We start from the raw sequence: 25145 nt of genomic DNA on the forward strand, positions 1-25145 counted from the left end.
TCCATGCTCCTTTATCTCATCTTGATTCTCCCAGTCTCTGACATTATGACTCTTAATTTTTCCTGCTAATTTCTCTATCATATTTCATATTCAGCTTTTTCTCCATCCTCCTCCTCCTCATCATAGTTATCATTTTACTGAAGATTTACCACGTGCCAAGCGCTGTGCTAAGCAGTTCTGACGTGTCAGTTCAATTAATTCTTATTGTGCCCCTCTGACAGAGGTCCCTTGATTATTTCTGTTTTATAGATGAGCACACTAATGCCGCCATGGCCTGATCGAGCTCGCATAGCTAGCTATTAAGTGGTGGAGTACTGATTATACCACATTGCCTCCCTGTCTTACTGTTTCTGTAACTCGATCTCTCTGGTTGGGCTTTCTTGGGTCTTTCTGGCTCCAGCCCCACTGACCTGCATTTCTGCCTATACCTTGGAAACAGTGACCCCCCAAATGCCCCAGTGACTGGGGTTCCTGCAAGAATCATCTTGTTTCCCAATCATTTTGGAATCAGAGTAGACTCTTGGGCATGGTGGTGTTAGGTCTAAGAACATCTTCTGGATACTGTTTGTTCTTAACACAACTCTGTAGAGGATAGACCTCTTTCACAGATCCCTTCATATACTTTGGGGCCCAAGAACCAAGTAACTTGAAGGGATCAACTTGGTTCCTAACTCCTGCTTTTCACTTGCATGTGGGCAGCAGAGTCTCAGAACCTTCTGCGAAGCCAGGGGTGTGTCCAGGAAACCTGTCAGGAGCTCAGAACACCATATTAGCTGCTTGATCTGTTTGTTTATCTCTCCTGTGAAAGGAATGCTAGAGAGGATATATGCTGCTAAGTCGCTTCAGTCGTGTCCGACTCTGTGCGATCCCATAAACGGCAGCCCACCAGGCTCCCCCATCCCTGGGATTCTCTAGGCAAGAATACTGGAGCGGGTTGCCATTTCCTTCTCCAATGCATGAAAGTGAAAAGTGAAAGTGAAGTCGCTCAGTCGTGTCCGACTCTTAGCGACCCCATGGACTGCAGCCTACCAGGCTCCTCCATCCATGGGATTTTCCAGGCAGGAGTGCTGGAGTGGGGTGCCATTGCCTTCTCCAGAGAGGATATATGAGGAAGAACTTAAGAATCAGCCATTCCAGAGGCTTCATGAGCAAAGTTGAGCTGGTGAGATTCTCTGTGAGTTTATAAAATAGTTCTATTTGCTATTACTTTGGAGAAAGCAATGGCACCCCACTCCAGTACTCTTGCCTGGAAAATCCCATGGATAGAGGAGCCTGGTAGGCTGTAGTCCATGGGGTCGCTAAGAGTTGGGCACGACTGAGCGACGACTTCCCTTTCACTTTTCACTTTCGTGCATTGGAGAAGGAAATGGCAACCCACTCCAGTGTTCTTGCCTGGAGAATCCCAGGGACTGGGGGAGCCTGGTGGGCTTCTGTCTATGGGGTCGCACAGAGTCGGACACGACTGAAGTGACTTAGCAGCAGCATTTGCTATTACTACACAAATTTAGTGAGGGAATGAATATAAGAAATACTGCAGTATTCAGTGAAGACCAGTTTCCTCTTCTTCTATCTTCTATAAGCTTCTTTCTTTGTAATAAAATAATTTGGGGGTGAAAGATATTCTAGTGATGAGGACCCCAACATTTATAATGTGGAGTGATTGTCTTGCGCTCACATAGCCAGCACCAAAGTCTAGGTGCCCACACAGGACCCGGAACACTGTCATCTTTCTGCCATAACTCCGGCTGTGTAAGACGTGCTGTTGCTTCCCGGAGGCCTGGCCTCTGTCTTCATCGCCGAAGTCGTGTTCTCTAGGAGATTCTCAGGTGGCAAGCCTTCATATCTGCTTTGGAAACATTCTCCTTACCTACAGAGTAGGATCTCCAACACTATAATAAACGCATGAATCATGAAAATGGGAGTGAGTTAAGAAATTATCCAGCCTAATGGATTTCAAATGTACCTTAGGAGCATTTTGCTATCTTCAAATGAGATCTTTTCTAGAAAGAGATACATTTGAAAATTTGTATAATATATATATACATGTATATATATAACGCAAATCCTTTCTGGAAGTACTTACGTATTTATACTGTGTAGATCGGAAGAGAGAGGGAGATACGTGAGCGAGCTGTTGGTTTTAGCTGGTGTGTGCATATGTATGTTTTGTATATTTGTGTGTTCATTCACACATGTCCTCTTCTTGCCTTACCTGTTATGTGTGTGTATGTGTGTGTATATTTGTGTATACATATACACAGATGTGTGTATATTTGCGAATGAACCATAACATTCACGGATATACAAAATATATATATATATATATATACGTGCACACACACGTATACTCGTATGTATGTATGTATGTCTATGAATGATATGTTTCTGGAAAATATCTTGTTTGGAGAATTAACATAGGCCCTGTCATGCTGAAACGCTATCTGGAGACATGGATTTAGGACTTAGCTGGCTTCTCTGGTTAAAAGGAGACAAACAGAATAGAGCCTGACCCCTTCCATGACCTCTAAGAACTTGACATAACAGTTGATACAGGGCAGTACTTTTTCATTAAAGATAAGAAAACAGGCCCAGGGAAAGACAGTGGCTTTTCTGAGGCCTCTTGATAAAAGAAACCTGGAGCCTAGGTCTTCCTACATCAAGTCCTGGGTCCTTTCCCTGAATCAGGTCACCTTCTATTTTCTTCTTTGCTGCCCTCCATGGCACCTAATACAAGATACCTTATTTCCGTTGCATTATCTCAGTGCGTTGTGGTGGGAGGACATGCCTTGTCTAAGGCGTGTGCTCTGCATGTCCGCTGTGCCAGCCATGCATCCCCCGTTCTTCTTTTGGGGCAGTGCTGCCCACTTTGAAGAGGAGGTCGTGCTAATGTCAGACCTGGGAGGACTCAGCAAAAGGGCTCCTGCTGTCAGGGAAGAAGCCATCTCTCAGGACACATCTTGGAAACTCGAGCACAGACAGCCGCCTTTGGGGAAAAAAAAGTCAAACACAGAGGCAAGGCACGTTATAGGAACTAGGAATCGTGCCCTTCCTTACGGGCCTCCGGGTCCTGCTGGCATTTCATCCCAAGTAATCCAGGAGTGTAGGCATCATCGTCGGAGCAAACTGAGGCTGCCAGAGGTTACATGATGAGCCCTGACCCACACGGACTGCCTGGAAGTGCCCGAGCCAGCAGACTCGACTCCAGCTCCCTCACCAAAACTCCCAGTTGTGCATCTTAGAGCTGTGGCTGTTCAGGGAGAGAGATAGGCAAGACCTGGAATGGAACTTCAGTCAGCCTTGGCTTCCCTGCTTGTGGTGGGAGCAGGAAAGGGCCAGAGAGAAGAAGAGGAGAGCTAAATGCAGAGGGAGGGAAGGAAGAGAAGGATGATGTCGTGACCTCTAGCCCGAGCCAGTTGGGTAGGGCTGTTCGGGGCTCTTCTGCCTGGGCCCCTCCTACATACCCCAAACACAGCCTCCTGGGGTCATTTGTTGACAGCCTGATGGAGAATGTGAGCTCCCTGAGGACACAGCGGCCTTATTTAGTGCTCCACCCCCATGTCTGCCCCATGGAGGACAAAGGACATTTAGTAGAGGAAGGAGAACTCTTAACAGAGGGCTTGGGCCCTGGACATGTCTCTACCGGCTAGAACCTGTTATTTCCGTTTTACAAATGAGGGAATTAGCTGTAACAAAGAGGTAAAGAATCATTTACGGAGCCTTCAGGAGTGGAGTGGGTGAATGTCTAGTGGTGGGCAAAGTTGGCAGTTGTTATATGTGCCCAGCAGAGTTGGACATTTCTGGAAATCAGGCTTAGCTTTCCAGGGCACAGCCAGCCTGCCAGGCTCTGAACCCGGAGTGAAGTCTCATTAGCATTCAGAGGGTGAAGTCACCGTGGGGGCCGCCATCCAGGGCATTGGGAAGAGATAGGCTGTGTTTTAATTACGACCTGGACTTTTGAACAAATCCTTTTCTCTGCTTGTCTGAGCCTTAGAGACAACAACTTGTGGGAAGTGTGCAGTCAGCAGCTGGGTCCACAGTAGTACCCGTGCAGCTGTGTACACATCTGGAACACAGGTGGTGGACTGAGTGTGCTTTTTCGCCTTGCGTTGCCCTCGGGTTAGTGAAAAGCAGTTAGGTGAGGTCAACTTGGTCTTCACCCAGAGTGGGGAAGCTGATGCAGAGAATGGAGAGAAACAGGACTGCCCCCCGCTTCTAGGTCTCTCTACCCCCCACCCCTGCCCATCATGACTATTACAGGATCGGAGCCCAGGCAACTCCCGCCACTTCCTTCAGCCGTTCCTGAGTCAACATGGTGGGATTTCTTTGTTGAGCTCCCCCCAACCCTCCCTTTTCCAACTTGGGGGAAGTTTTTGGAGTGGGGGTTGAAATTAAGAAGGGAGGAGAAAGAGGAGGAGATTAACAGGGTAGAAGTTAGACAAGCACAGATGCCACCACCTGTGACTGTGGATTCTCAAGAGCTTGTTGACTCCCGGGAGCGTTTGCCTTGATTCTGTTTGACAGTTCCTTCCCGGGGAAGGGGAGGAGAAGGAGAGCCTGGGGACAAAGAGCGTTTGACCAGCTTCTGTTAAAGCCCTGATTTGTTTGCTTAAGTTGGCAAACAGTGTCTGGGGACTCTGGGCTGGGGATGAACTAGGTGGATTTTCTGTCTGATACACGACATCCGGCATTGGGGTGGGGAGTAAAGGCCATCGTTCCAGGGTTGGGTGTGCCCTGAAGTTCCGACTTGGAGAGCAGAACCACCCAGAGCAGGTGGGGGAAGGGAGAGGGCGTGGGCAGAGCAGTGGAGACCTGGAGCTCTGTTTAGGGGGCTGTCACATACCTGCTTAGTGGTGAAAGAGCCACAGCAGCCCCTGAACCTTCCCCCCAACCTCACCCTCCTTTGTTGAGAGGCAGAAGGCAGGCATATCATGGGTGTTTCTAATCAGCGTCCGGCGGTCAAGGGGAGGGGTAGGCTGGTGTCGGGGCCCGAGGTCCAGGTTAAGAGTGAGACTGCCTATGTGCTTCTCATCCCGAGCTGTGCTGAGTCCCCTGCAGGCTGGCCTCTGTCCAGAGAGGCTGTTCCCTAGCAGACTCGCAGGAGGCGGCTTCAGCCCCTTTTCCAAGCCTCGGTTTCCTTCACCTGAAGACTCCAGCCTTCCTCTCTCTTGTGCCAGTTCCTTTCTTGGTAATTCCTCCTTACCCACTTCTCCACTCTACCCTCAAAACTCTTCCCTTTGTCCAGGAAGTTGCCAAGATAAACACACTGTGCATGTGTACGGAGGTGGCCCTCGACTAGTATAGCTGCAGGACTGAGACGTGATTGACTGTTATAAACAGCCTAGGGCTTTGTGCCACCCATTTCGTGTTTATGAAGCACTGCTTCATATCATTCTTATATTCTGTTCCCTGAAGGTAAATCCCTCTGGGTAGACATGATCTGTTTGTTTCTTTGTTTGCGGTTTCTCTCACTGTTATGGGAGTTCTGTAACAGAGGATGCAGACTGAGGATGAGGACTTTGTTTTGTATTCTTCGGGCCTGCGACACACACTCCAGGAGACTCTGAGGACGCGAATGCTGCTGGGACGGGGTTTCCTTCCCCCAACCCGCTGTTAAGACACAGAGTATCTGGTGTAGTGTGTGGTGGGTGCTTCTGAATCAATGAAAGAATGAATGGAAAGAAGCCTAAATGAGTGAGTGAGTGTGTGAAAGGACTGGCCACTCTTAGGCTGTCATGGGGGAGGGCCTGTCTATAGAATAATGCTCTGGACCAAGATTTACTGAATGTGCTAAAAAATGCAGATTCTCCTGCTGACTCCCTGACAGTCAGTCATCTCCTCTTTCGTGTTCTGGAACCCTCTGGTTATTTGGACATGTCTGCCTCTCTTATTAGCCTGAGCTCATTTCTGGAAGGGAATTATCTCATTAACCTTTACATCACTAGTATCTACTGCCTCCTCCTGCCATAGATGGGCACCCTCTTCAAGGCTGGTTGAAAATAAGTGAAATGAGATAAAAGTCCTGAAAGCTGTGCTGAATCCACTGAATATCAGGCTCGGAAGCTGGGATGCAGTTTCTCTCTCAAAAACTAGATGACACCTCAGAATGCCCTGGGGAGCTTGTTAAAAACTCACATTCTGGGTCCCATGCATTTGCATGCGACTGGAGTGGGCCTGGACCTTTTTGTTACTGTTATTTTGTTTGAATAGTCAGCCCCTGGGGACCCTGGGCAGCCTGCCTGGCACCAGTCTGCAGAGCATCCTTCGGGAACAGTTTGCCATGGACCACACCAAATACACTCTGGGCTTCAGCTCACATTTCCTGCAAGGCTGCTCAGCCTTTTCTTAAGCCTTTGAGAGAGTAACTCAACTGAATTCTTTGGTTCAACCTCCTCTGGGAATAAAATCACCTAGATTTAAAGCCTATTCCATTCCAAGTCTCCTTATCCCAGTTCTTGACATTCCTTTTGCGATTGACTTGAGGGAAGCCTTGGGCCTCAGCCATCTTTCTCACAGACCTTGCTTTGCTTTTTCCCTGCTGCTAGGCTGTTTGCTGTCAAATGCGGGGGCTGCTTTGAGGCCATCGCACCCAACGAGTTTGTTATGCGGGCCCAGAAGAGCGTGTACCACCTGAGCTGCTTCTGCTGCTGTGTCTGTGAGCGGCAGCTCCAGAAGGGTGATGAGTTTGTCCTGAAGGAGGGGCAGCTGCTCTGCAAAGGGGACTATGAGAAGGAGCGGGAGCTGCTCAGCCTGGTGAGCCCAGCAGCGTCAGACTCAGGTGAGTGATGTGTGGTGGGCGGGAAGCCAGGGGCTAGGAGAGTGGGTTGTAGCGGCAGTCTAGATTGCTTTCTCCCTTAGAAGGCCACCACCAATGCACCCTGGTTCCACGACAGGGCAGTGCTGTGCATTCCAGCAAGTTTCTTTATAAGTTCAGAATAAGTTCTTATCAGTCAGGTATTGCTGTGATGATGCTGTGTAACATATTACCCCCAAATTCCTTGGCATACAACCAGAAACATTTATTCACACATTTGCAAGTCTCTGGGTAAACAGAAGGGACTCTGCTTCACACTGAAAGTCTTCAAGTCTCCTGGGGTCTGTTGACCTCTGCTGATCTTGGCTCTAGGCTACAGACCGGGTGCAAGTCTGCCCTGTGTGACTGGGTTCAGGCTTGAGAAGCAGCAGCTATGAGGCATAATCTCCTGGTAGTGGCAGAAGTGCAGGAAGGCATGCTTCACCGTTCAATCACATTTAAAACCTCTACTCGTGACGGCTGCTAGCACTGTGCTGCTCAAATCAAACTAGATGAAACCTAAAGTCTGGGGAGGGGGAATAAGCTGCAAGCACCTCAAGGCCCTGACCGGGTAGAGATGCATAAAACTGTTAAGGAGAATGATCAATGGGAACCAGTAATTCCATCTGCCACACTCATGCTGAACTGCTCTAGCCTCTGTTTCCTCACCTGTCAAGTGGGAAAGCTGGACTTTAACTAAGGTTTGGTGGGTTACATAAAGAAAGGATCTAGAATATATTTGCTTCACTCACCTAAGACTCACACACCCTCCCTGGAGAGGTTCAGAAACATTTTGGATTGGGTTTCACAAGGCCTGAGAAATTTCAACTGCCCAAGTGAAGCATGGAATGCCTTCCCAGGGTGTCAGTCCCTCGGGGCAACATTTGTGTTAACCTGGCCTCCCTTTTTGTGGAAGAATCTTATAATCGTATGAGGGCATGTCCCTGTGAACTTAGTAGTTTTTGCCATTGCCAATTCTAGTCTAGTTCCATACCACTTACCATGGCTTACAGGGCCTCTGGAATCTCACTGTGCTCATCTCCTCAGCCTCATGGGAGCCTCTGACCCCTCCCTCTACATCCAGCGCATATCTGTGTCTCCCACTGACTTCCACATCTCAAGAGTTTATTCCCTCTCTGACTCACTCTTTAGTCTTGCCAGCATATCCCTTAAGCTTCTTTCTAAGACTGACTTCATGGAGGAAGAGTCTTATTCCCTTGTGCCTGGGGGGTTTACCCTTAACCTCTCCTGCCATGACATGGATCCCACTTGATTGGGGTTGCTTGTTTGATTGTTGTTCTTGCCAGAGCGCTAAACGCCATGAAGGACCGTGTGTATCTTTTTTTTTTTTTTAACCACTGTGTGTGCAGGGTTTAGCACAGGCCTGGAATGCTGAGGATGCTTGATAAAATCTGTTTTAAAGGATAAATAAACACATGGGACAGAAGCCCTGCGGGGTGATGCTTGGGTTCAAGAGCTTTAGAGGCAGTCAGCTGGGGACCTCACCTTGGGTATACCACTTAGATCTGTGAGACTTTGGGCAAGTTTTGGAACCTCTCCAAGCCCTCATCTTTTTAGCTGTAGAATGGTGCTCATGGTGTTAATGGTGATCATGGTGTTGTGGTGCTCATGGTGTCTTACCTTGGGGAATAAAGCATAAATGTATGGTAACAGTCTGGAGTTTAGTAAGTGCCAGTGCCTGCTGGTGCTGGCATCGTCATCACAGTTGTGTCTCGTTTCCTTTCCCTCCTGAGGGTTGGTTCTTTTTGCCTGACTCTGCAGCCTCAGGTAAGCTGATACCAGGACAATCCCAGCTTCTGTTGGGTTCACTGGACTTAAGTTTTCCTGTATGTTTTAATTTGGGGGAAATTTCTCCCTATTGAACATCTCACTCTGGGGTAGCCGGGCCCATTCGAAACAGCTGCTTAGCAGATCAGCTAATCCTGTCTTTTCCTCAGGTGTCATGCTGTACCCAACCACTGGACCTCCTCTGCACCATATTGCAAAATCTTCACATTCACAAGGGGCTTAAGTGCTATGGGGGTCAGAATACCAGCATGACCTTAGGAAGGCATGCAGACCCAGAAGGACATACCATTCTTTCTCACATGGAAACAAATGCTGTGGTCTAGCCTTTCTTGGTACACAATTGTGTGACTCTTGATGACTGTTTTCCAATTATAGATTTTAACTGGCCACAAACAGTGTGTCATTAGTGTACTGCCTCCTCCCCACACACAAAGACAAAAAGAAGCTGGATCTAAGCACCATCAAAAGTGCAGGGTTCAAGACTTGTGGTTGCCTGGGGGAAGGTTGGAAGGAGGAGGGATGCACTGGAAGTTTGGGGTTAACAAATGATGCTATTATATATAGAATGGATAAATAACAAGATCCTACTGTATAGCACAGGGAACTGTATTCAATATCCTGTGATAAATCATAATGAAAAAGAATTTTTAAAAGAATGTATACATATATGTGTGTGTATATATATGTTGTACATGTGTGTGTATATGCGTGTGTGTGTGTGTGCATGCATGCTTCCCTGATAGCTCAGTTGGTAAAGAATCTGCCTGCAATGCAGGAGACTCCGGTTCAAATCCTGGGTCAGGAATATCTGCTGGAGAAGGGATAGGCTATCCATTCCAGTATTCGTGGCTTCCCTTGTGGCTCAGCTGGTAAAGAATCTGCCTGCAATGCTGGAGACCTGGGTTCGATCCCTGGGTTGGGAAGATCCCCTAGAAAAGGGAACGGTTACCCACTCCAGTATTCTGACCTGGCGAATTCCATAGAATGTATAGTCCAGGGGGTTGCAAAGAGTCAGACATGACTGAGCAACTTTCACTGTACACAAGACACACACACACACACACATAGATATATATGTATATGTAGGACTTCTCCAGTGTTCTTGCCTAGAGAATCCCAGGGACGGGGGAGCCTGGTGGGCTGCCATCTATGGGGTCGCACAGAGTCGGACACGACTGAAGTGACTTAGCGGCAGCAGCAGCAGTGGCTCAGTCAGTAAAGAATCTGCCTGCAGTGCAGGAGACCCTGGTTCAGTCCCTGGGTCGGGAAGATCCCCTGGAGAAGGAAATGGCAACCCACTCCAGCATTCTTGCCTGGAAAATCCTATGGACAGAGAAGTCTGGTGGGCCACAGTCCATGGGGGTCACAAGAGTTGGACACGACTTAGCAACTAAATCGCCACATATGTATGCATAATTGAATCATTTCGCTGTGCAGCATAAATTGACACAACATTGTAAGTCAATTATATGTCAATTGAAAAAATAGTATAATGTTCAGAGCAGGCAAACTGCAATAGGTCAACAAGTCCACTTCTCTGGCCACATTTTTAGCAATATGTTTCCTAGTTCCAGGCATTTATTCTTGAGGCTGATATTGACAGACTGGAGCTTTCCAGTTCACTTATTCATGTACTTACTCAGTAGGTGTGTCTTAGGTGCTTGCTTTATGCCAGGCATGGCGTCAAGCTGTAAATGATAAGAATAGTCCTCAACTCATGTCAAATTAAGGAATAGTAGATCCTTAGGCTAGAAAAGTAGAGATTAAATGGAGAAATAATTATTGACTTCAAGTGGTTGGACCAAACCTTTTTTTTTTTTTTTTACCTAGCTTCAGAGAGAAGAATTAGAATTCATTCATTTCTTTAACAAAAACCATGGAGGGTTTATACTATAGATGAAGAGACAAAGGGGAACAATTTTGACTTGACATAGGGAATGTTATGATGTCATTCTAATTATTAGGTCTATCACAGTATAGATGGTTGGATGGCATCACCAACTCAATCAATGGACATGGGTTTGGGTGGAGTCAGGCAGTTGGTGATGGATAGGGAGGCTGGTGTGCTGTGGTTCATGGGGTTGCCTGTGGACACGACTGAGTGACTGAACTGAACTGAACACAGTATAACTGCTTCCCCAGTGGCTCAACGATAAAGAATCGCCTGCAAAGCAGGGGACGTGGGTTCAATCTCTGCTCAGGAAGATCCTCTGGAGAAGGAAATGGCAACCTACTCCAGTATTCTTGCCTGCCATGGGGTGGCAAAAGAGTTGGATAGGACTTAGCAACTGATCAACAACAACAGTGTAACTGCTCAAGAATCAGACCGTAGTTGTTGAAAGTAATATTGGCTAGGTGGGTGGGGAAGATGATGCCCTGTTGCCCGCTTCAGCTCTAATAATCTATCATTGTTTTTTGCAGCTTTAAATAAAATGACATTAAGGTTTTAATCAGAATCAAATATCTCGTCTACCACTCACTTTGTCAAGAATATAAATGTTGCCTATCTTGTGGCATAAAAGCCACAAAGCCAGAATTACTAGTGAGAGGACCAACTTCTTGAGAATAGGGTTGCAAATTTTAATTCTTTTGTTCCTTTAAGAAGGCTTAGCTGATGCCAAGAAAAAAGTGATCAATAAATACCTAATGAGTTAAATTAAATCTTCAAAGAAAGAAGTACACCTCATCTTAGCACTTTAGAGAAAGCAAACCGTTTTAGGATCTGTCCCAATACAAATATGGTTTCTCCTCTCATTTCTGTCCTGAACACTTTACACATTGTAGGTGCTTGATAAATATTTATTGAATGAATGACTGAATGACTGTCCTCTTTAACATTTATATCAATAACTTGAAGACACTGAAGGCAGGTTTATTCAATTAGCAGATGACACAAAGCTGACAGCAAACACTGGTGTGGCAGCTGCTATTTGCCAGGTTCAAAAGGATTTTGACAAGCTACCAGAACAGTTCAGAGTCAGCAAAATGAGATCTAACCACTTCGTTCCAAAATTCAACAGTATTTATATGCTACAGGGCCTCTTTCTGTGGAATTTCACATGGGGTTTTAGTTGATCATAAAGTCAATAGGCACCAAAAAGGCTCTAAGCTGCATTACTGGAACTAAATTGCTAGAACTAAAACTATCACTGGAGCTAGAACTATAATCTCCCTAACTTTATCCACTTCAGACACCCACCAGGAGCTCTCATTCAACCTCTCTTTGAGCCTGTCCAACCACAGGGAGTGCTTGACCTCACATTCTGAGTGTGGATTGTCAAATTGTTCCATTGAACCCAAGTATCTACTTCCATGTGTAACACTAGCTTTGGCGTTAGTTCCTCTTTCAGGAACTCAAAGAATACAGTAGTCTCTCTGACATGTGTTAGAGACAGAGTTCCTTCAGCTCCGTAAATCTTTTCTTTTTTTCCTTATTCTTTCACTATCCCTTAGAAAAGACTCTTAACTCTATCTATAAAAATACTGTATTCTGTTTAGAATGTACCACCCAGAAGGGTATAAAATCTTCCATATGTAGTCTGAGCTAGCACTGTGTTATTATTCCTGCTTGTCAGGGACATCATATTCTATTGATGTCATTAGCTTTTTTGACCCAGGGAAGAAGGTGGGGACTTGGGGGCTCACTATATGCAATCATGGCTCCTGGCTTGTCCGTGTTGCATTTCCTAATTATCCAACCCTCTTATTGTCACATTTCATTCAACATCAGAGTTCATCTAAGAATGTCTTGTATAGTGGTTTTTTAAAACTTTCCAAATTTTGAAATAAAATTTTAGATTTATAGAGCAGTTGCAAAGTGGGACAGATATTCCCATACATTCTTTGCCTAGTTCCACTTAATGTCAACATTTTACATTTAAATGTACATTTTGATAAAGGTACCATGTAAACCAAGAAATTAACATTGGTTTGGAACTATTAACTCTAGCTTATTCAGTTTCAAGATATTTCCTACTAATGTCTTTATTCATTCCAGGATCCAATCCAGGATACCACATTGCATGTAGTTTTATGTTATATTTGTGTTAAATTGCCTTTTTCCTTCCTTTTTGAGATCACCAGAAATGCCTAGTCAGAATTTCATTTTTTGCCCCTCCCTCCAGCTGTATCTGTTATGTTTTATTTCCTTTTAGCATCTCTTACCATGGGACCAATCTGTTTCTTTGCTTAGTTGTTTTGGCGTTTGTTTGCTTACCATTTTAAAATTTTCTGAACTGAAGAAGAGAATGCAGTTTAGATTGTTCTCAGGATTTCTTCCTTGTCTAAGATTTCCTTCCAGGATTCAAACCATTACACCCTCTTGGTTTACTAGCTCTTCCTGGGTCAGACCAAACTCTAAAAATAGCTGGCCCTGCATTCCTTCTTAAAGTTAAAACTGTCAGGAGCCTAAGGCAGGATTCTTTTTGATGCTCTGCTTCTATAGAGAGATTTTCCCAGAAGAAGCCTGGGTCATGAAGTCCCATCGTGAGAAACCTTTCTTCAAAGCAAGCATTATGTTGTAGATGACGACAGCAATTCCATCAACAGCCTCTGTTGATCCGCTGGTCTGGACTGCACTGAAAGGCATATGGTGCCTCTTTCCTTAAGGTCTGCATCCACCTGGTCCTAATGCAGTGCCTGGCATGCGGTAGGTACTCAGTAAATGTTTATCTCTCATGTGAATAAGTTACGTTTGTCCTGTCCACGTTAGCCTCTGTGATCCCTATCAGACAAACACTAACCTCCAGTATGACTTTCTTCTTACTGGAGCAGGAGTGGGTAGTCCTCACATGAATGCTTCTTCCTTCTTAATTTTTCTTAGGATGTGGGATATTGCTGCTTGGAATGATTCAGATGACTCTCACTGTTCTCATTGTGGAATACATCTCTCCTCTTCTGAGTCAGGTTCATTACCGCTAATATTTAGATGCTGGTTTTCATTTCCTTCTACAACCTTGGAATTGATTTTTTTTTTAACTCATTACAGAAATATTCCAGCCTATCTTGGAAGTCTTCTTGTTCTTCAATAAATTAGAATAGAGAGTCAGTGGTTACCTCATGAATTCTGGAAAATGCTCCACTGTCCTATGGGATTATCTTGTCAGTTCATAGTCATGAATTTTAAAATGCAAGGAAAAGTCAGCGGGATGTTTGCGTTAGACTCATTCTCCACATTGTAGCACAAACTGCTTGGGACCTGGAGTTAGACAGGTCTGAATTTGAGTTGTGCCTATGCTCACAAGCATTGTGACCTTGGGAAAAATTATAGGCGTGGCAAAAATCACAGCTTGGCGATTTACAGAATTATAGCAGGTTTGGTTCCAGACCACCTTCATAAAGAGACTATCTCACTAAAGTGGGTCACAAGAATTTGTAGGTTTCTCAGTGCATATAAAAGTTATGTTCACACTGTATTGTAGTCTGTCAAGTGTACGGTGGCATTATATCTAAAAACAATTCACTGATCACAAATCACCATAGCAAATATAAGAATAATGGAAAATTTTGAAACACTGTGAGAATCACCAAACTGTGACAGAGACATGAAGTAGGCAAATGCTGTGACAAATACAGCATAAATAGACTTGCTCAATGTAGGGCTGCACAAACCTTCCATTTGTTTAAAAAACAAAGCAATATCTGCAAAGTGCAGCTAAGTGATACACAATAAAATGAGGTTTGCTTGTACTTCTCCTCTATAGGACTCTATTTCTTAATCAGTAAGAGTGGATTTTAATGCTTCTGTGAGTTGCTGTAAGAAGTCAGAGAGGTAATGGGTATCGACAGTTTGAAATTTGGTGTGTGTGTGCTAAGTCGCTTCACTCGTGTCTGACCCCATGGAGCCCGCCATGGGATTCTCCAGGCAAGAAGTCAGAGTGGGTTGCTTATAACCAGTAAATAGTAGCAGTATTATCTGCTGGCGCAGAGGCTGACATACTTCTGGATAGCTCACAGCTCATAAGCTTACTTCCCCAAAGATCTATCATTTCACAAACGTCTCATCTTCTGTCTTTGCGCTTCTATTTTAGATGCTTCTGGATAGCTGACCTGAGGGCACCTCAGGGCGGGCTTGTCACTTGGGGTGGCTGGGGTGATGGACTGGAGAGGGATCAATTCACTCCTTGGGGCTGCGTGTCTCAGAGGTGCTCTCCAGTCTCTGAATGTTAGATCCAGCGTTGCACCCTGGAAAGTCAGTTCAGAAGAGCAGGAGGAAATGGCCTTGCAGTCCCTTCTGGGACTCAGGAGGCATTTCAAGCTAGAATGGGAAGGGCATACTGAGCTTAGCCCCCATTCTCTCCTGTAGCACTCATCTTTGAGTCTGGGAAGGACCCAAGCCAGACAGTTACCCATTAGAGAATTCATTGTATTCCTTCAGGGGCCTCCTAGCATTGCTCTGTTACATGCCATGATCTATTTCTGTCCTTCAGGCAGCCACCTAACCAACCTTAATCCAAAAGATATTTCTTATGAACCCCTATGCTTTGTCCGGCTCTGTGCTAAATGCTGTGTTTTAGTTGCAGAAAAAAAAAAAGGGGCAGAATTCGGAAAAACATCTCAAAGCCAGCGCCCATATTGGGGGGACAATGAGGCTAATCTTGTTAATATACAAGGGCTGAGAGCTAGGAAAAGGGACATAGCCTAGAGATCAGCCTTGTCACCCTTTTCATTAAGAAACAAGGGGGTGAGCCACCAAAAATAAAAGCAAAACCAAAACATCTTGAGTAGATGTTAAAATACTCAGGTAAACATTATTCTTGTTAAGAAATACATTTAAATTCTGTTTTATACTTTCTTGTAAAGCAGTATGTTCAAGATTCCTCTACAAGAACATTTTCTTGAAAATTTTAACTGTGGCTCAGTAAAAATACTTTTTAAAAGTCGTGCCCTATCATATACATTCATGTGTGTGTGTGAAATAAAGATTCAACACCTCGATTGACTCACTGCTTAACCCACATGCTGATATTACCCATTACATTTGTTTTTTTTAGCTCTAGTCTTAGGCTACTCTATTAATTTCATAATCTATTTATGGATCGTGGCCTGAAATTTGAAAAATACTGCTTCACAGGGCAATTACTTTCAAACCTATTCCCAAGTTTTAGAACTATAAATCCTTTGAATCTCAGGCCAGTAAATAGGTTTTAATCTTCTGCATATATCCACACTGTGTCACGTGCTAAGACTAAAACCAAAGATGGAAAATATCGTCTGGCCCAAAGACTTGGCTCAGCGCCTTGCATAGAGTAAACACGTGATAACTGTTATCTGTTTTCAGTTTTGTTGGTATTATTAAGGAGACATGAAGAGCACACATATTTATATCATGACTAGCACAAAGGTCTTCATGGACACTTTTGATTTATTAATCTGGCATCTGTGGATAGCATGCAAGAAGCAGATATAATTGCCTGAGTCTCTCAGGTTTTTTTTTCCAAAATCAAGTTTTGCCTCTTGTTAGTATCACAGCCATGATGCCAGAATTATTTGTTGCCCTCAGTCTGAGGCTCCGTGCTTCTTTTCTCTTCTGAACCTTTGTCTTCTGGTGTATTTGTTTTGTCTTCATGTTATGGATGGAGAAATAAGGACACAGGATACTTGAGTCAGAGGTAAGCCAAAATAAGAACTTAATTCTACCAATTACCGGGCCAGGACACTTGATACTCAGCCTTTGCTGTAACTGTGAGTTGGGCAGAGTTTATCTTCGGTGCTTGAAAAGTTACAGGCAATACATAAATTGAGATGATGATGCATAATCTCTTTTCCACTGAAGTGTGATTTAATTTCAGATACGTGCTCTCACTTAGTAATTTTGGTTAAAAACCATAATTTAAAATGAGCACAATGGCTGCAGATCATATTTCATCTGTAACAGTGTTCTGTGTGCATTCATTTCTTCTGCACAGCCCCTGTAAGAAAAACAGTTGGTCAATGGACAGTTGGTCATTGTGATCTTTGCATGGTGATGATGTTATCAGTTATGGACCCTCACTCTGCACATGGCTTTGCCGTATGCATTTTACATGAATGAACTGACCTAGCTGTTGTATCAAGCTGATGAGGAATGTTATGATTATTCCCATTCTATAGATTAGGAAGATAAGCATGGGCAAATTATTAATTTTCTTAAGTTCTATAGCTAGTAATGAAAAGAGCCAGCATTCAGACACAGGCAAACCAGCTCCAGACCCAGATTCATTAAGCATTAGGCTGTGTTGCCTGGTTAATAACAATATGTACACGTATATTAAAATTTTGTTCTCATGTTTCACGGACAGTTCTTCCTGCTGGTTATGGGAGGGCTCCAGGTGTTCGGTCAGACTCACTACCTGAGAGACCCCAACTGAAGTATCTTTTCTCACCCGATAAAAACAAGCGATAAAGCAAGGAGATAAAGTGATAAAAACAAGGAGATTTTAATCAAGTCTCCACTCTTTCAAATCTATCACAAGTTTGCCTTCTGTCCTAACCTCTGGTTCTTTAATAATTAACCCCTATCACTGTACAGTACGTGCACACCTTTTATAAGGAAGTAGGAGGCTTGCAAGGATCCAAAGCAAACATGGTGTGTGGATGTGGAAGTACTTTAAAAGTTTGCTTAAGATACTATTTTTTTGTTTGTTTGCTTTTACAACTACTCAATAAATTTCTATTCCGTTCCCTATGACTTATTTGATGACAGCAAGAAAAACCAGTTGCTCTTTTTGTGCAGATGAGAATTATCAGCCATGCAAACCAGAGTCCTTGAGAATTAAATGGATAAAGTACAATGGTGGAATAAATCAGTACACATCAAAACTTTTTCTAACAGGCTTCTACAGGCTGACCTGGAATATCCTACCATCTGTTATAACCCCTTTTTCAGAAGAAATGCAGTATGGTTTGTTTTTCTAGTAGCAGTGATGAAATTTGTGCTTCTATCCACCTTTTTATTGGCTCCTTTTGGGGTACAAGGGCAGGGCTTTGTGGTGTGACTGATGTATGCTAGGGGTGAAATCTCTGGCCATGTGGAGTCAACCCATGACTTTGACCTTTCATGACCTGAGCTAAATAATCAGATATTCACTTTCCTTTACTATCATGTATCAATAGTAAAGATGGGGAGGAAGTACAGAAAAGACACTGGTTTTCTTGCACTGGCATTCTGGCTAAGCCCATCAACTTTTAGATTTCCAACCAAGAATTTTCATGCTGAGTCTGAAGAAGCTTTACTGAGCAAAAGGAAGAATCACCTCCAGTATTTCCATGTGCCCTGGTAGTGGTGACCTAGGAAAAACCCAAAGTCCACTTTACTAAGGATTGGTGGCAAACCAGGTTATGGCTTCCTTTGAGTACTTTTATACTTGATGCTGTGCAAGTATATGAAGGCTGAGGATTTAAGAACCATTTGGACTCTTAGTTGTCTAGATCCAGCTTTGCACACCAGGATCCAAAGCCATGCTTTTTTCTTCTTGGGAGTGTGAGCAAGGTTTTGAGTAGCACGTGCATGTGTGCACTGAGGAGGATCAGTGAGTTCACGGTGAGTGTGTTCCTTCTTAGGAATCCATAAGGATGGGAAAGCAGTGACTGAACCAACTCAGCATCCATTTCATCCACAGAAATGTACTGAGTGCCTGCCCTGGGCAAGGACTGTGTTTGGGGCATGGGGGAACATACGGACATGTGTGAGGTTTGACTAATGAGCAAATATTGTGGAGCACAGAGAGTAGCAGCCTGTTTTAGGTGGTGCACTGAGAGCTCTGCTCTTACGTAATATTCTAATAGGCGGTGGGGCGGGGCAGGGGAGGGGAGACAGACCATAGCCACAGGCAAGTAAATAGATAAACCAGATTGTTCAAATGAGAGTTACTCTTCAAAGTAGTCACTCTATATGACTTATTCTACTTATGTATTAAAAAAAATACTTTGGATTCCTGTGGAGTGGGCCTTGAGGATTTAATAAATCTGGGGTGAAAGCTCCCTGGTTGAGTCTGATGTACAGACTCAAGGTTGAGAGTCACAGGTCCAGCTGAAGGTGAAGTTCAGGGGGACAGAGTGGGGGCTCGTCAATCGGCTGTGAACCAGAGAGAGTCTAGAATTAAGACGGAAGGCAGCTTTTTCAGTAGAGTAAGAAGGGTGGTGAGATTTAGTAAAAAACAAACAAAAAAAATCTAGTTAAATTTTAATTTCCCATAAATAGTGAATAATATTTTTGGTATGACTATGTCTTCTATCATATAAAATCACGTTTCTCAGAAATTCAGATTCAACTGGGTCCTATATTTTACCTGGCACCTCTAGATGTAGTAAGAATCTAGTGTGGAGGGTGGTAACCAACGGGATGGCGATTGGTGCTGGAGACTGCACAGGTGTATAAATACATGATCGATTGATTGACTGGTTGGTTGGTTGATGCTAGCCAGCTAGGGAGAAGTGTAGTTCTGTTCCCAAGACACCCGATTTCTCATTTCCTTTCTGTGTATGGCTTGGCCGCAACCAGGCACGAGGAGGCTCCCTCTCTTGGCCTTCCGAGGAAGGCGGCGGCGGTGGGAATCTTCCGTCACCTTGGCAACTCCCTCCTGCAGTCAGCTCACAACAGTTTGAGTGACGCCCCCTGCTAGACGCTCACCAGCCCCATTTCTTTTCTTTCACGGTCTCTCTCTCTCTCTTTTTCCCCTCCGAGTGCTCAGGCTGAGCCAACGAGCCCAGGCAGGGCTCCCAGTACCATCGGGCCGGGAGGGAGCTCAAGGTGCCGGGCGTCCCAGCCCATGCGGGCACCGTATTCACCCGCTCCTCCCAGACCCTTGAGAAACGTACAAGGGCGAGCGCAGAAACACACACCGACGGCAGTTTTATGAGAAAATGCAGATAAAGAGCCCGGCGGTAGGGCCATATGCTCCCCATAATCTCCAAAGCCGTCACTTCAATTAGAGCCTCCCCTGAGTTCTAATGCCCAGTCCTGAGTAAACAAGCCGCTCTGAAAGCAGAACTCGGTTTCCAATTAAAAGTGTACTAACATTTCTCCTTTCCTTAATTCCCGCCGAGCAAAGCCCCGCGCGGGCGGAGGCGCGCCCGGGTCGCGGCGAGGTCGTCGCCGGTCCCCGCCGCCCCGCGCCGCCGCGTTCCCAGGTGACGTCAGGCGGGCCCGGGATTAGGGCCCACCCTGCGCTCCCCGCACCCGCGGCAGAGTTAATTAAAAGTAATGCCACGGTAAATCCGCCGCGCTCTTCTGCTGAAGCCGCCTTCGCGCCCCCGCCCCCGCCCCCTCCCGGCCAGCCTTGGAGGGAGGGCCTTCCGAAGCAGGTGCTGGGGATTTGCGTCTGTGAGAGTGTGTGTGTGTGTGTGTGTGTGTGTGTGTGTGTGATTTGTTTTAAGAGGGGCGGGCATATTGTTGCATTTTCGAGGCAGAGATGACCTTACCCCTTACCCCTCTGCCCGCACACGTGCACTCAGAAGGAGACAGACGCACAGACACCTGCCACCTGAACTGGGCGTCCCCTGTGGTTCCCAGGCGCCCTATGCGTCCTGGATTAGATTTTGTTCCTGGGACACAGAACTCCTGCACACTGGGCTACAGATATCACTTACTGAATTGTCTCCCCCCGCCCCCGTCCTTCCGCGACCTTGAGAATTTCTAAGGGCATGAATAAATGGTAGCCAGATCTGAGGTTATTAAAATTGCAGGAAAGCAACTTAACACCAACCGGCGTTCTTTCGGAACTCTTTGGAGGGCTGAATTTGAACCTTGCACACCCTTCACCCCCTGCATTATGGCATTCTGTAATATGTATATATATTAGTGGTTTTATGGACACTTTCTGTTCAGCATAACTGGTTGAAAGTTGCCTGGTTTACGATGGGAGAGTGATTGCTAGATTAACTTTCTGGCCTACTCTCTATACTAAAGAAAGAATCAAAGAATTGAAGCCATTATCTGAAAAATTCCAGAAACATCAACAAGCAGAAAATCCTCCATAGAGCATTCAAATGCAAATGGTTTTCCTTCTTTCATGAATTATCTACCCAAGTAATTACTTTAGTCTTCAGCTTGGCCTTGATGGTGAAGACCTCAGAGAATTAGTCTCACTAAGTCCAGGGCTGTTTGTTTATTCCTTACTCTCTGATTGATGCTAACTAAATTAAATTGAGGCCAGTTCAGCAAACATTTTGAGGACCTCTCTCTCTGTCAGACTCTGGGTTAGATACTAGTGATTACAAGAGGAAAGGAAACAGCCTCTGTGTTACAAGCACTCAGATTCCTCTGTGGATAAGATACTGCTGTAACAAAATAATCACCGTAAAATATAGTCTGGGTATATGTTATAGTGCAGATACAAAGGCGAGATTGGATCAGTAATTCCCCTTGGGGTATATACATGTATACTGGGGCAGAGGGATCAAGGGTCTGGTTTTAAAAATGCTCATAGTGGATGTGACATTGTCACCTGGTCTTGACAGAGTGTGTCATTTTCAGATGATGAAAGGCAGATGAGTACATTGTTAGAAAGGTATAGCTTCGCACGTACAGAGTTACAGAAATAAGGTTGTGTCTGGCATGGGAGGAAGACTGGCATGAAGGGTTCATCTGGGGGACAGAGATCCTGGTGTTGGTGAACAGCAAGACTGATGCCAAAGTGTGAAGTGCTTTGTACAGTATCTTACTTGTTTTGTGTAGCGCCTTATGCTGAGAGTTAGGCAAAGTCTGATCAGAAGTTTGTAACGTCACATTTGTGATGTTACTCAGTTTGTGCTTTCAACATAGAAGCACAGAGGATTGGGGCTGACATAACACTGCAGGCAGGGAAGCTGGGCAGGAGGTTATTGTTATGTTACAAGTGAGGGATAAGGCTTGACCCACTGCACAGATTAGAGAGAAGTTTCAGGGAATTCATTCCTTCAATACCGGGTGAATCCAGGTATCACTTAGAAGTGCTGGAGATATAATGGTAAACAGAACAGACCAAATACTTGCCATTGGGGAGCTTAAATTCTAGAATTAAATAACATTAAATATAAAAGAATAAAAGCTGAAGTTGAAGATGAGTTTGAGGTTTCTAAATTGAGTGAATGTTGATGTCATAAGCAGAGATAGAAAGTTCAGAAAAGAAGGAAAGATCTAAATAGTGAATTCAGGTGGAACATGTTGCATGTGAAGGCTTTTGTGGGCCACATAGATGTGGATGTCTGGTGGGCAGTTGAATACATCTGTTTGGAATTCAAGAGGGAGGTCAGGTGTGGATTTGAGGACCACAGAAAAGCTGAGGGTTTACAACTAGGTAGGTTTTCACCAACGTCTCCACTGTTGCAGTTGCGTGAGTTTGCATGGGAAAACAAACAATAGCAGCAACAAATATCAAGTGCAACAGTGGTTCTCAAAGTATGTCCCAGGACCAGCAGTGTCAGCATTTCCTGGGGACCTGTTGGAAACGCACGTTCTTAGACTCTACTCAGATCTCCTGAATCAGATGCTCTAGGGGTGGGGCCAGCAATCTGTGAGTCTATTGCCTTGTAAAGTTTGAGAACTAGTGAACTAGAGCAGCCCACAGAGCAGAGCCCACCAGATACAAGCCATAAATGACGGTAGCCCGTGCAGAAGCAGTACTCGTTAGGGCCGTTGTGCATGGAAACTGATGTGTCTGCATCCAGGACACCTGTGGGCCGTTCTGACTCCCCCAGGGAACGTGTGGACTCAGACAGGAATTTAAGGCTTGAAGGATTATGCCTTGATTCTCAACTTTTTTTCATTCTAGTGTAATCTTTGATACCGTGAGACTTCTGCCCTGTCCCACTCACCTCAAATCTGATGAATGCAGTCTTCTGTTTGTCCATGCTTTTGCTATATCCCCGATCATGCCATGAATGAACGGATATGAAAGGACTTAAGCATCAGATAAGGCTTGACAAAACAGTTTCTAAAATTCCTTCTAACTCTGATTCTATGGTGTGAATCATGCACGCACGCGCGCGCGCGTGCACACACACACACACACACACACACACACTCATTCTGCAAATAATCTCCAGTGTCATTCATTCAGGCAACACTTAAGCCCAACCTCTGTGGCCAGCCTTGGACTGGTCACTCAGGGAACATTAAAGATACAAAGACACCATCTCTGTGATTCAGATGGGCTCCAACACACTAGAATCATTCAGTGAGTAATGAATTATTGTCTGTGGATAAATTGATGATTTGATGTATATTCTAGGTGTTTGAATGATTTTAGAGAAGAGAGAAATTGACACAGACAAGAGTAATCAGTGATTCGGTTACTGTATTGTTTTAAAACAAAAGCTTTAAGGTTATGGACACCTGGATTTAATTTCTCTTTCTTCCGTTTGATAAGTACTGACGTTGGGTAAGAACTTAGAGCTCCCCTTCCCCCACCTGAAAAAAACGGGCTGTTATAAGGCTTGAATAAGATAAGACTACATGAGCAATGTGTTTATTGTAGTGTCTGACACAAAGTAAGTGCTCATTAAAGAGAATTTGTTGTCATACATACATACCGGGGACTTTAGCTGGTCATTTCGACATCCGATCCATACACTGACAAAAGAGAGCGAGTAAATCCAAGAAGTAATGACCCTCCAAGGACATCTTCCTGACTCACAGGTGTCCTTTTCATATGGTTGAGAAGCTGTATGTTAGGCAGCCTGACAGTGATGCAAGGAACCACAGCTGGCATGACCTCACCTAACAGCTGGGGTGTGATGAGAGGGAATTCAGGCCCTCAAAGGAGGGACACAGGACACCAGACACAATGCCTGCAAAATGGAATGTGCCAAGGGGAATGTGACATTAGGTCTAGCACTTTCCCCAGAATTTGTTTAGATTCATGTGAAAGGGGTAGGAGGCTTTAAGTTGTATCTATTATCTTCATAAACAAACTACGACTTGAAAAGTTCCTTACCTTTTGCAGAAGTAAATGTCTCTTCCAAAGCACATGAGGTGATGATATCAGATATCTCCTACCCTGAAAAAAGTACAAGGAAGCGTTCACCCTCCATCACTCTGTCCTTTGCTAGTGTCTCCTGGTTCTCTGGGATGCCATAGCCTACTCCATATTATCTGTAAGAGAGATCCATGGAGACTGAGTTTTCCCTTCTAAAGACTCGTAGAACCACGCGCTGGCATCTTCTGGTGCTTTCCCTGGGTTGAGAAAGAGAATGGAAATGCCTCCCTCTCTTCAATGAACCCTGGGTCTTTGAGCCCAGACACAGTACCTGCCAAAGGGAAAGGCTCACAGCAGGGTTGGACATCTCCCCAAGAGTATCAAGGCTCCCACAGGCCTCTGCACACCCTAATATTCAGCCTTTGCTGCCCTGGTATAGGGGCATAGCCCTGACTTTCCCTGTACCATGGTCCATGGAGACAGGTTTTACAGAGCCCTCCTCACCCTGTTCATTCTTTTTTTTTTTAAACCTTGGATGTGCCCAAGGACAGTGGGACAACAGAAGGAGGCCTCTCTTCTAGTCTGAGAGCTCCTCCTTGAGATTGCTTTGTCAGCTGTGTGTGACAGACTGCATGCCTTTAGACGGTCTCTGTAGCAAAGTCTCAGTAACAACAGATTTATAATCCTTAAAGGTTCCAGAAAGTTGGGAGAAACTTGAAACTCAAAGGCTAGAATTCTCAAGTTATAAGCTATACAATTTATGGTTTTCAGGACAGGTTAAAATGCCTATTATATCAGTGTTAAGTAAGGGAAAAGGGTTATTCAGATATAGCAACTGTTTTAATTTTGCATCAAACACAGCTGAATGGAACCCAACTGATTTGAACTCTCAGTGGAGCAGAATGTTATTTGAAATTCTCCTTTAGTATAAAGAATGAATGAAACAGAAAATAAACAGGTATTAAAGATTTATTTCAAGCAATAACCTTGAAATAATGTTTTTCCAGGGTTAGTCCCTACTCAGCTCTGTCTTCTATACTTTCTACCCTTGCAGTTGTATAAAGTAATTGTTTATGTTTAAAAACAATACCCTTTAGGACTTACTGAGAGACCAAGAACCATACAGAAAAGACCAATTAGGTCTATAAACTCTAGTTTGTGAACCAGAAAGATGGCATAATTTACTTCAGAAAACTTTTTATCAACAAATGTTAGGGGTGTTGGTGCTCAGCTCGACAGTTTGAGCGCATAGAGTTAATAAGAACAGTACTTTTCTACATCAGTCCTGTGGTTCCTGCCCCAAAATACATGATTTAAAATGAATAATAAGGAAGCATCAGACAAACTCAAACTGGAAGATGTTCTGTAGAATAACTGGCCTGTATTTTTCATGAGTGAATCTTCATGGAAGTAAAAGTTTGAGAAACTGTCCTAGACTAGGGAAGGTTTTGGTGGCCCAGCAGCTGATTTCCTTGTGGGTCCCTGGGTTGGACTGTGGACCAGAAGGAGACCACTGAAGGACAATTAGCAAAATTTGAATGAAGATTCAAAATTGTATTGATGTCACAATACGGACAAGGTAGAGCAGTGGTAAAGAAACTGCTTGTAATGGAGGAGACGCAGCAGAAGCCGAGGGTCTGATCTCTGAATCGGGAAGATTCCCTAGAGTA

General features: G+C 44.6%; 1 protein-coding gene across 1 annotated transcript in view; it reads left to right on the forward strand.

The window, feature by feature from the left end:
- The first annotated feature begins 2826 nt into the window (after positions 1-2826).
- Positions 2827-25145, forward strand: part of LMX1A (LIM homeobox transcription factor 1 alpha) — a 58473-nt gene continuing 36154 nt past the window's right edge. The window contains exons 1-2 of the mRNA XM_040229890.1: positions 2827-2888; positions 6543-6775. Of these exons, the coding sequence (XP_040085824.1) occupies positions 2827-2888; positions 6543-6775 (295 nt within the window). The remainder of the gene's footprint in view (positions 2889-6542; positions 6776-25145) is intronic.

Source organism: Oryx dammah, unplaced genomic scaffold, assembly GCF_014754425.2.
Source record: "Oryx dammah isolate SB20612 unplaced genomic scaffold, SCBI_Odam_1.1 HiC_scaffold_28, whole genome shotgun sequence".
NCBI lineage: Eukaryota > Metazoa > Chordata > Mammalia > Artiodactyla > Bovidae > Oryx > Oryx dammah.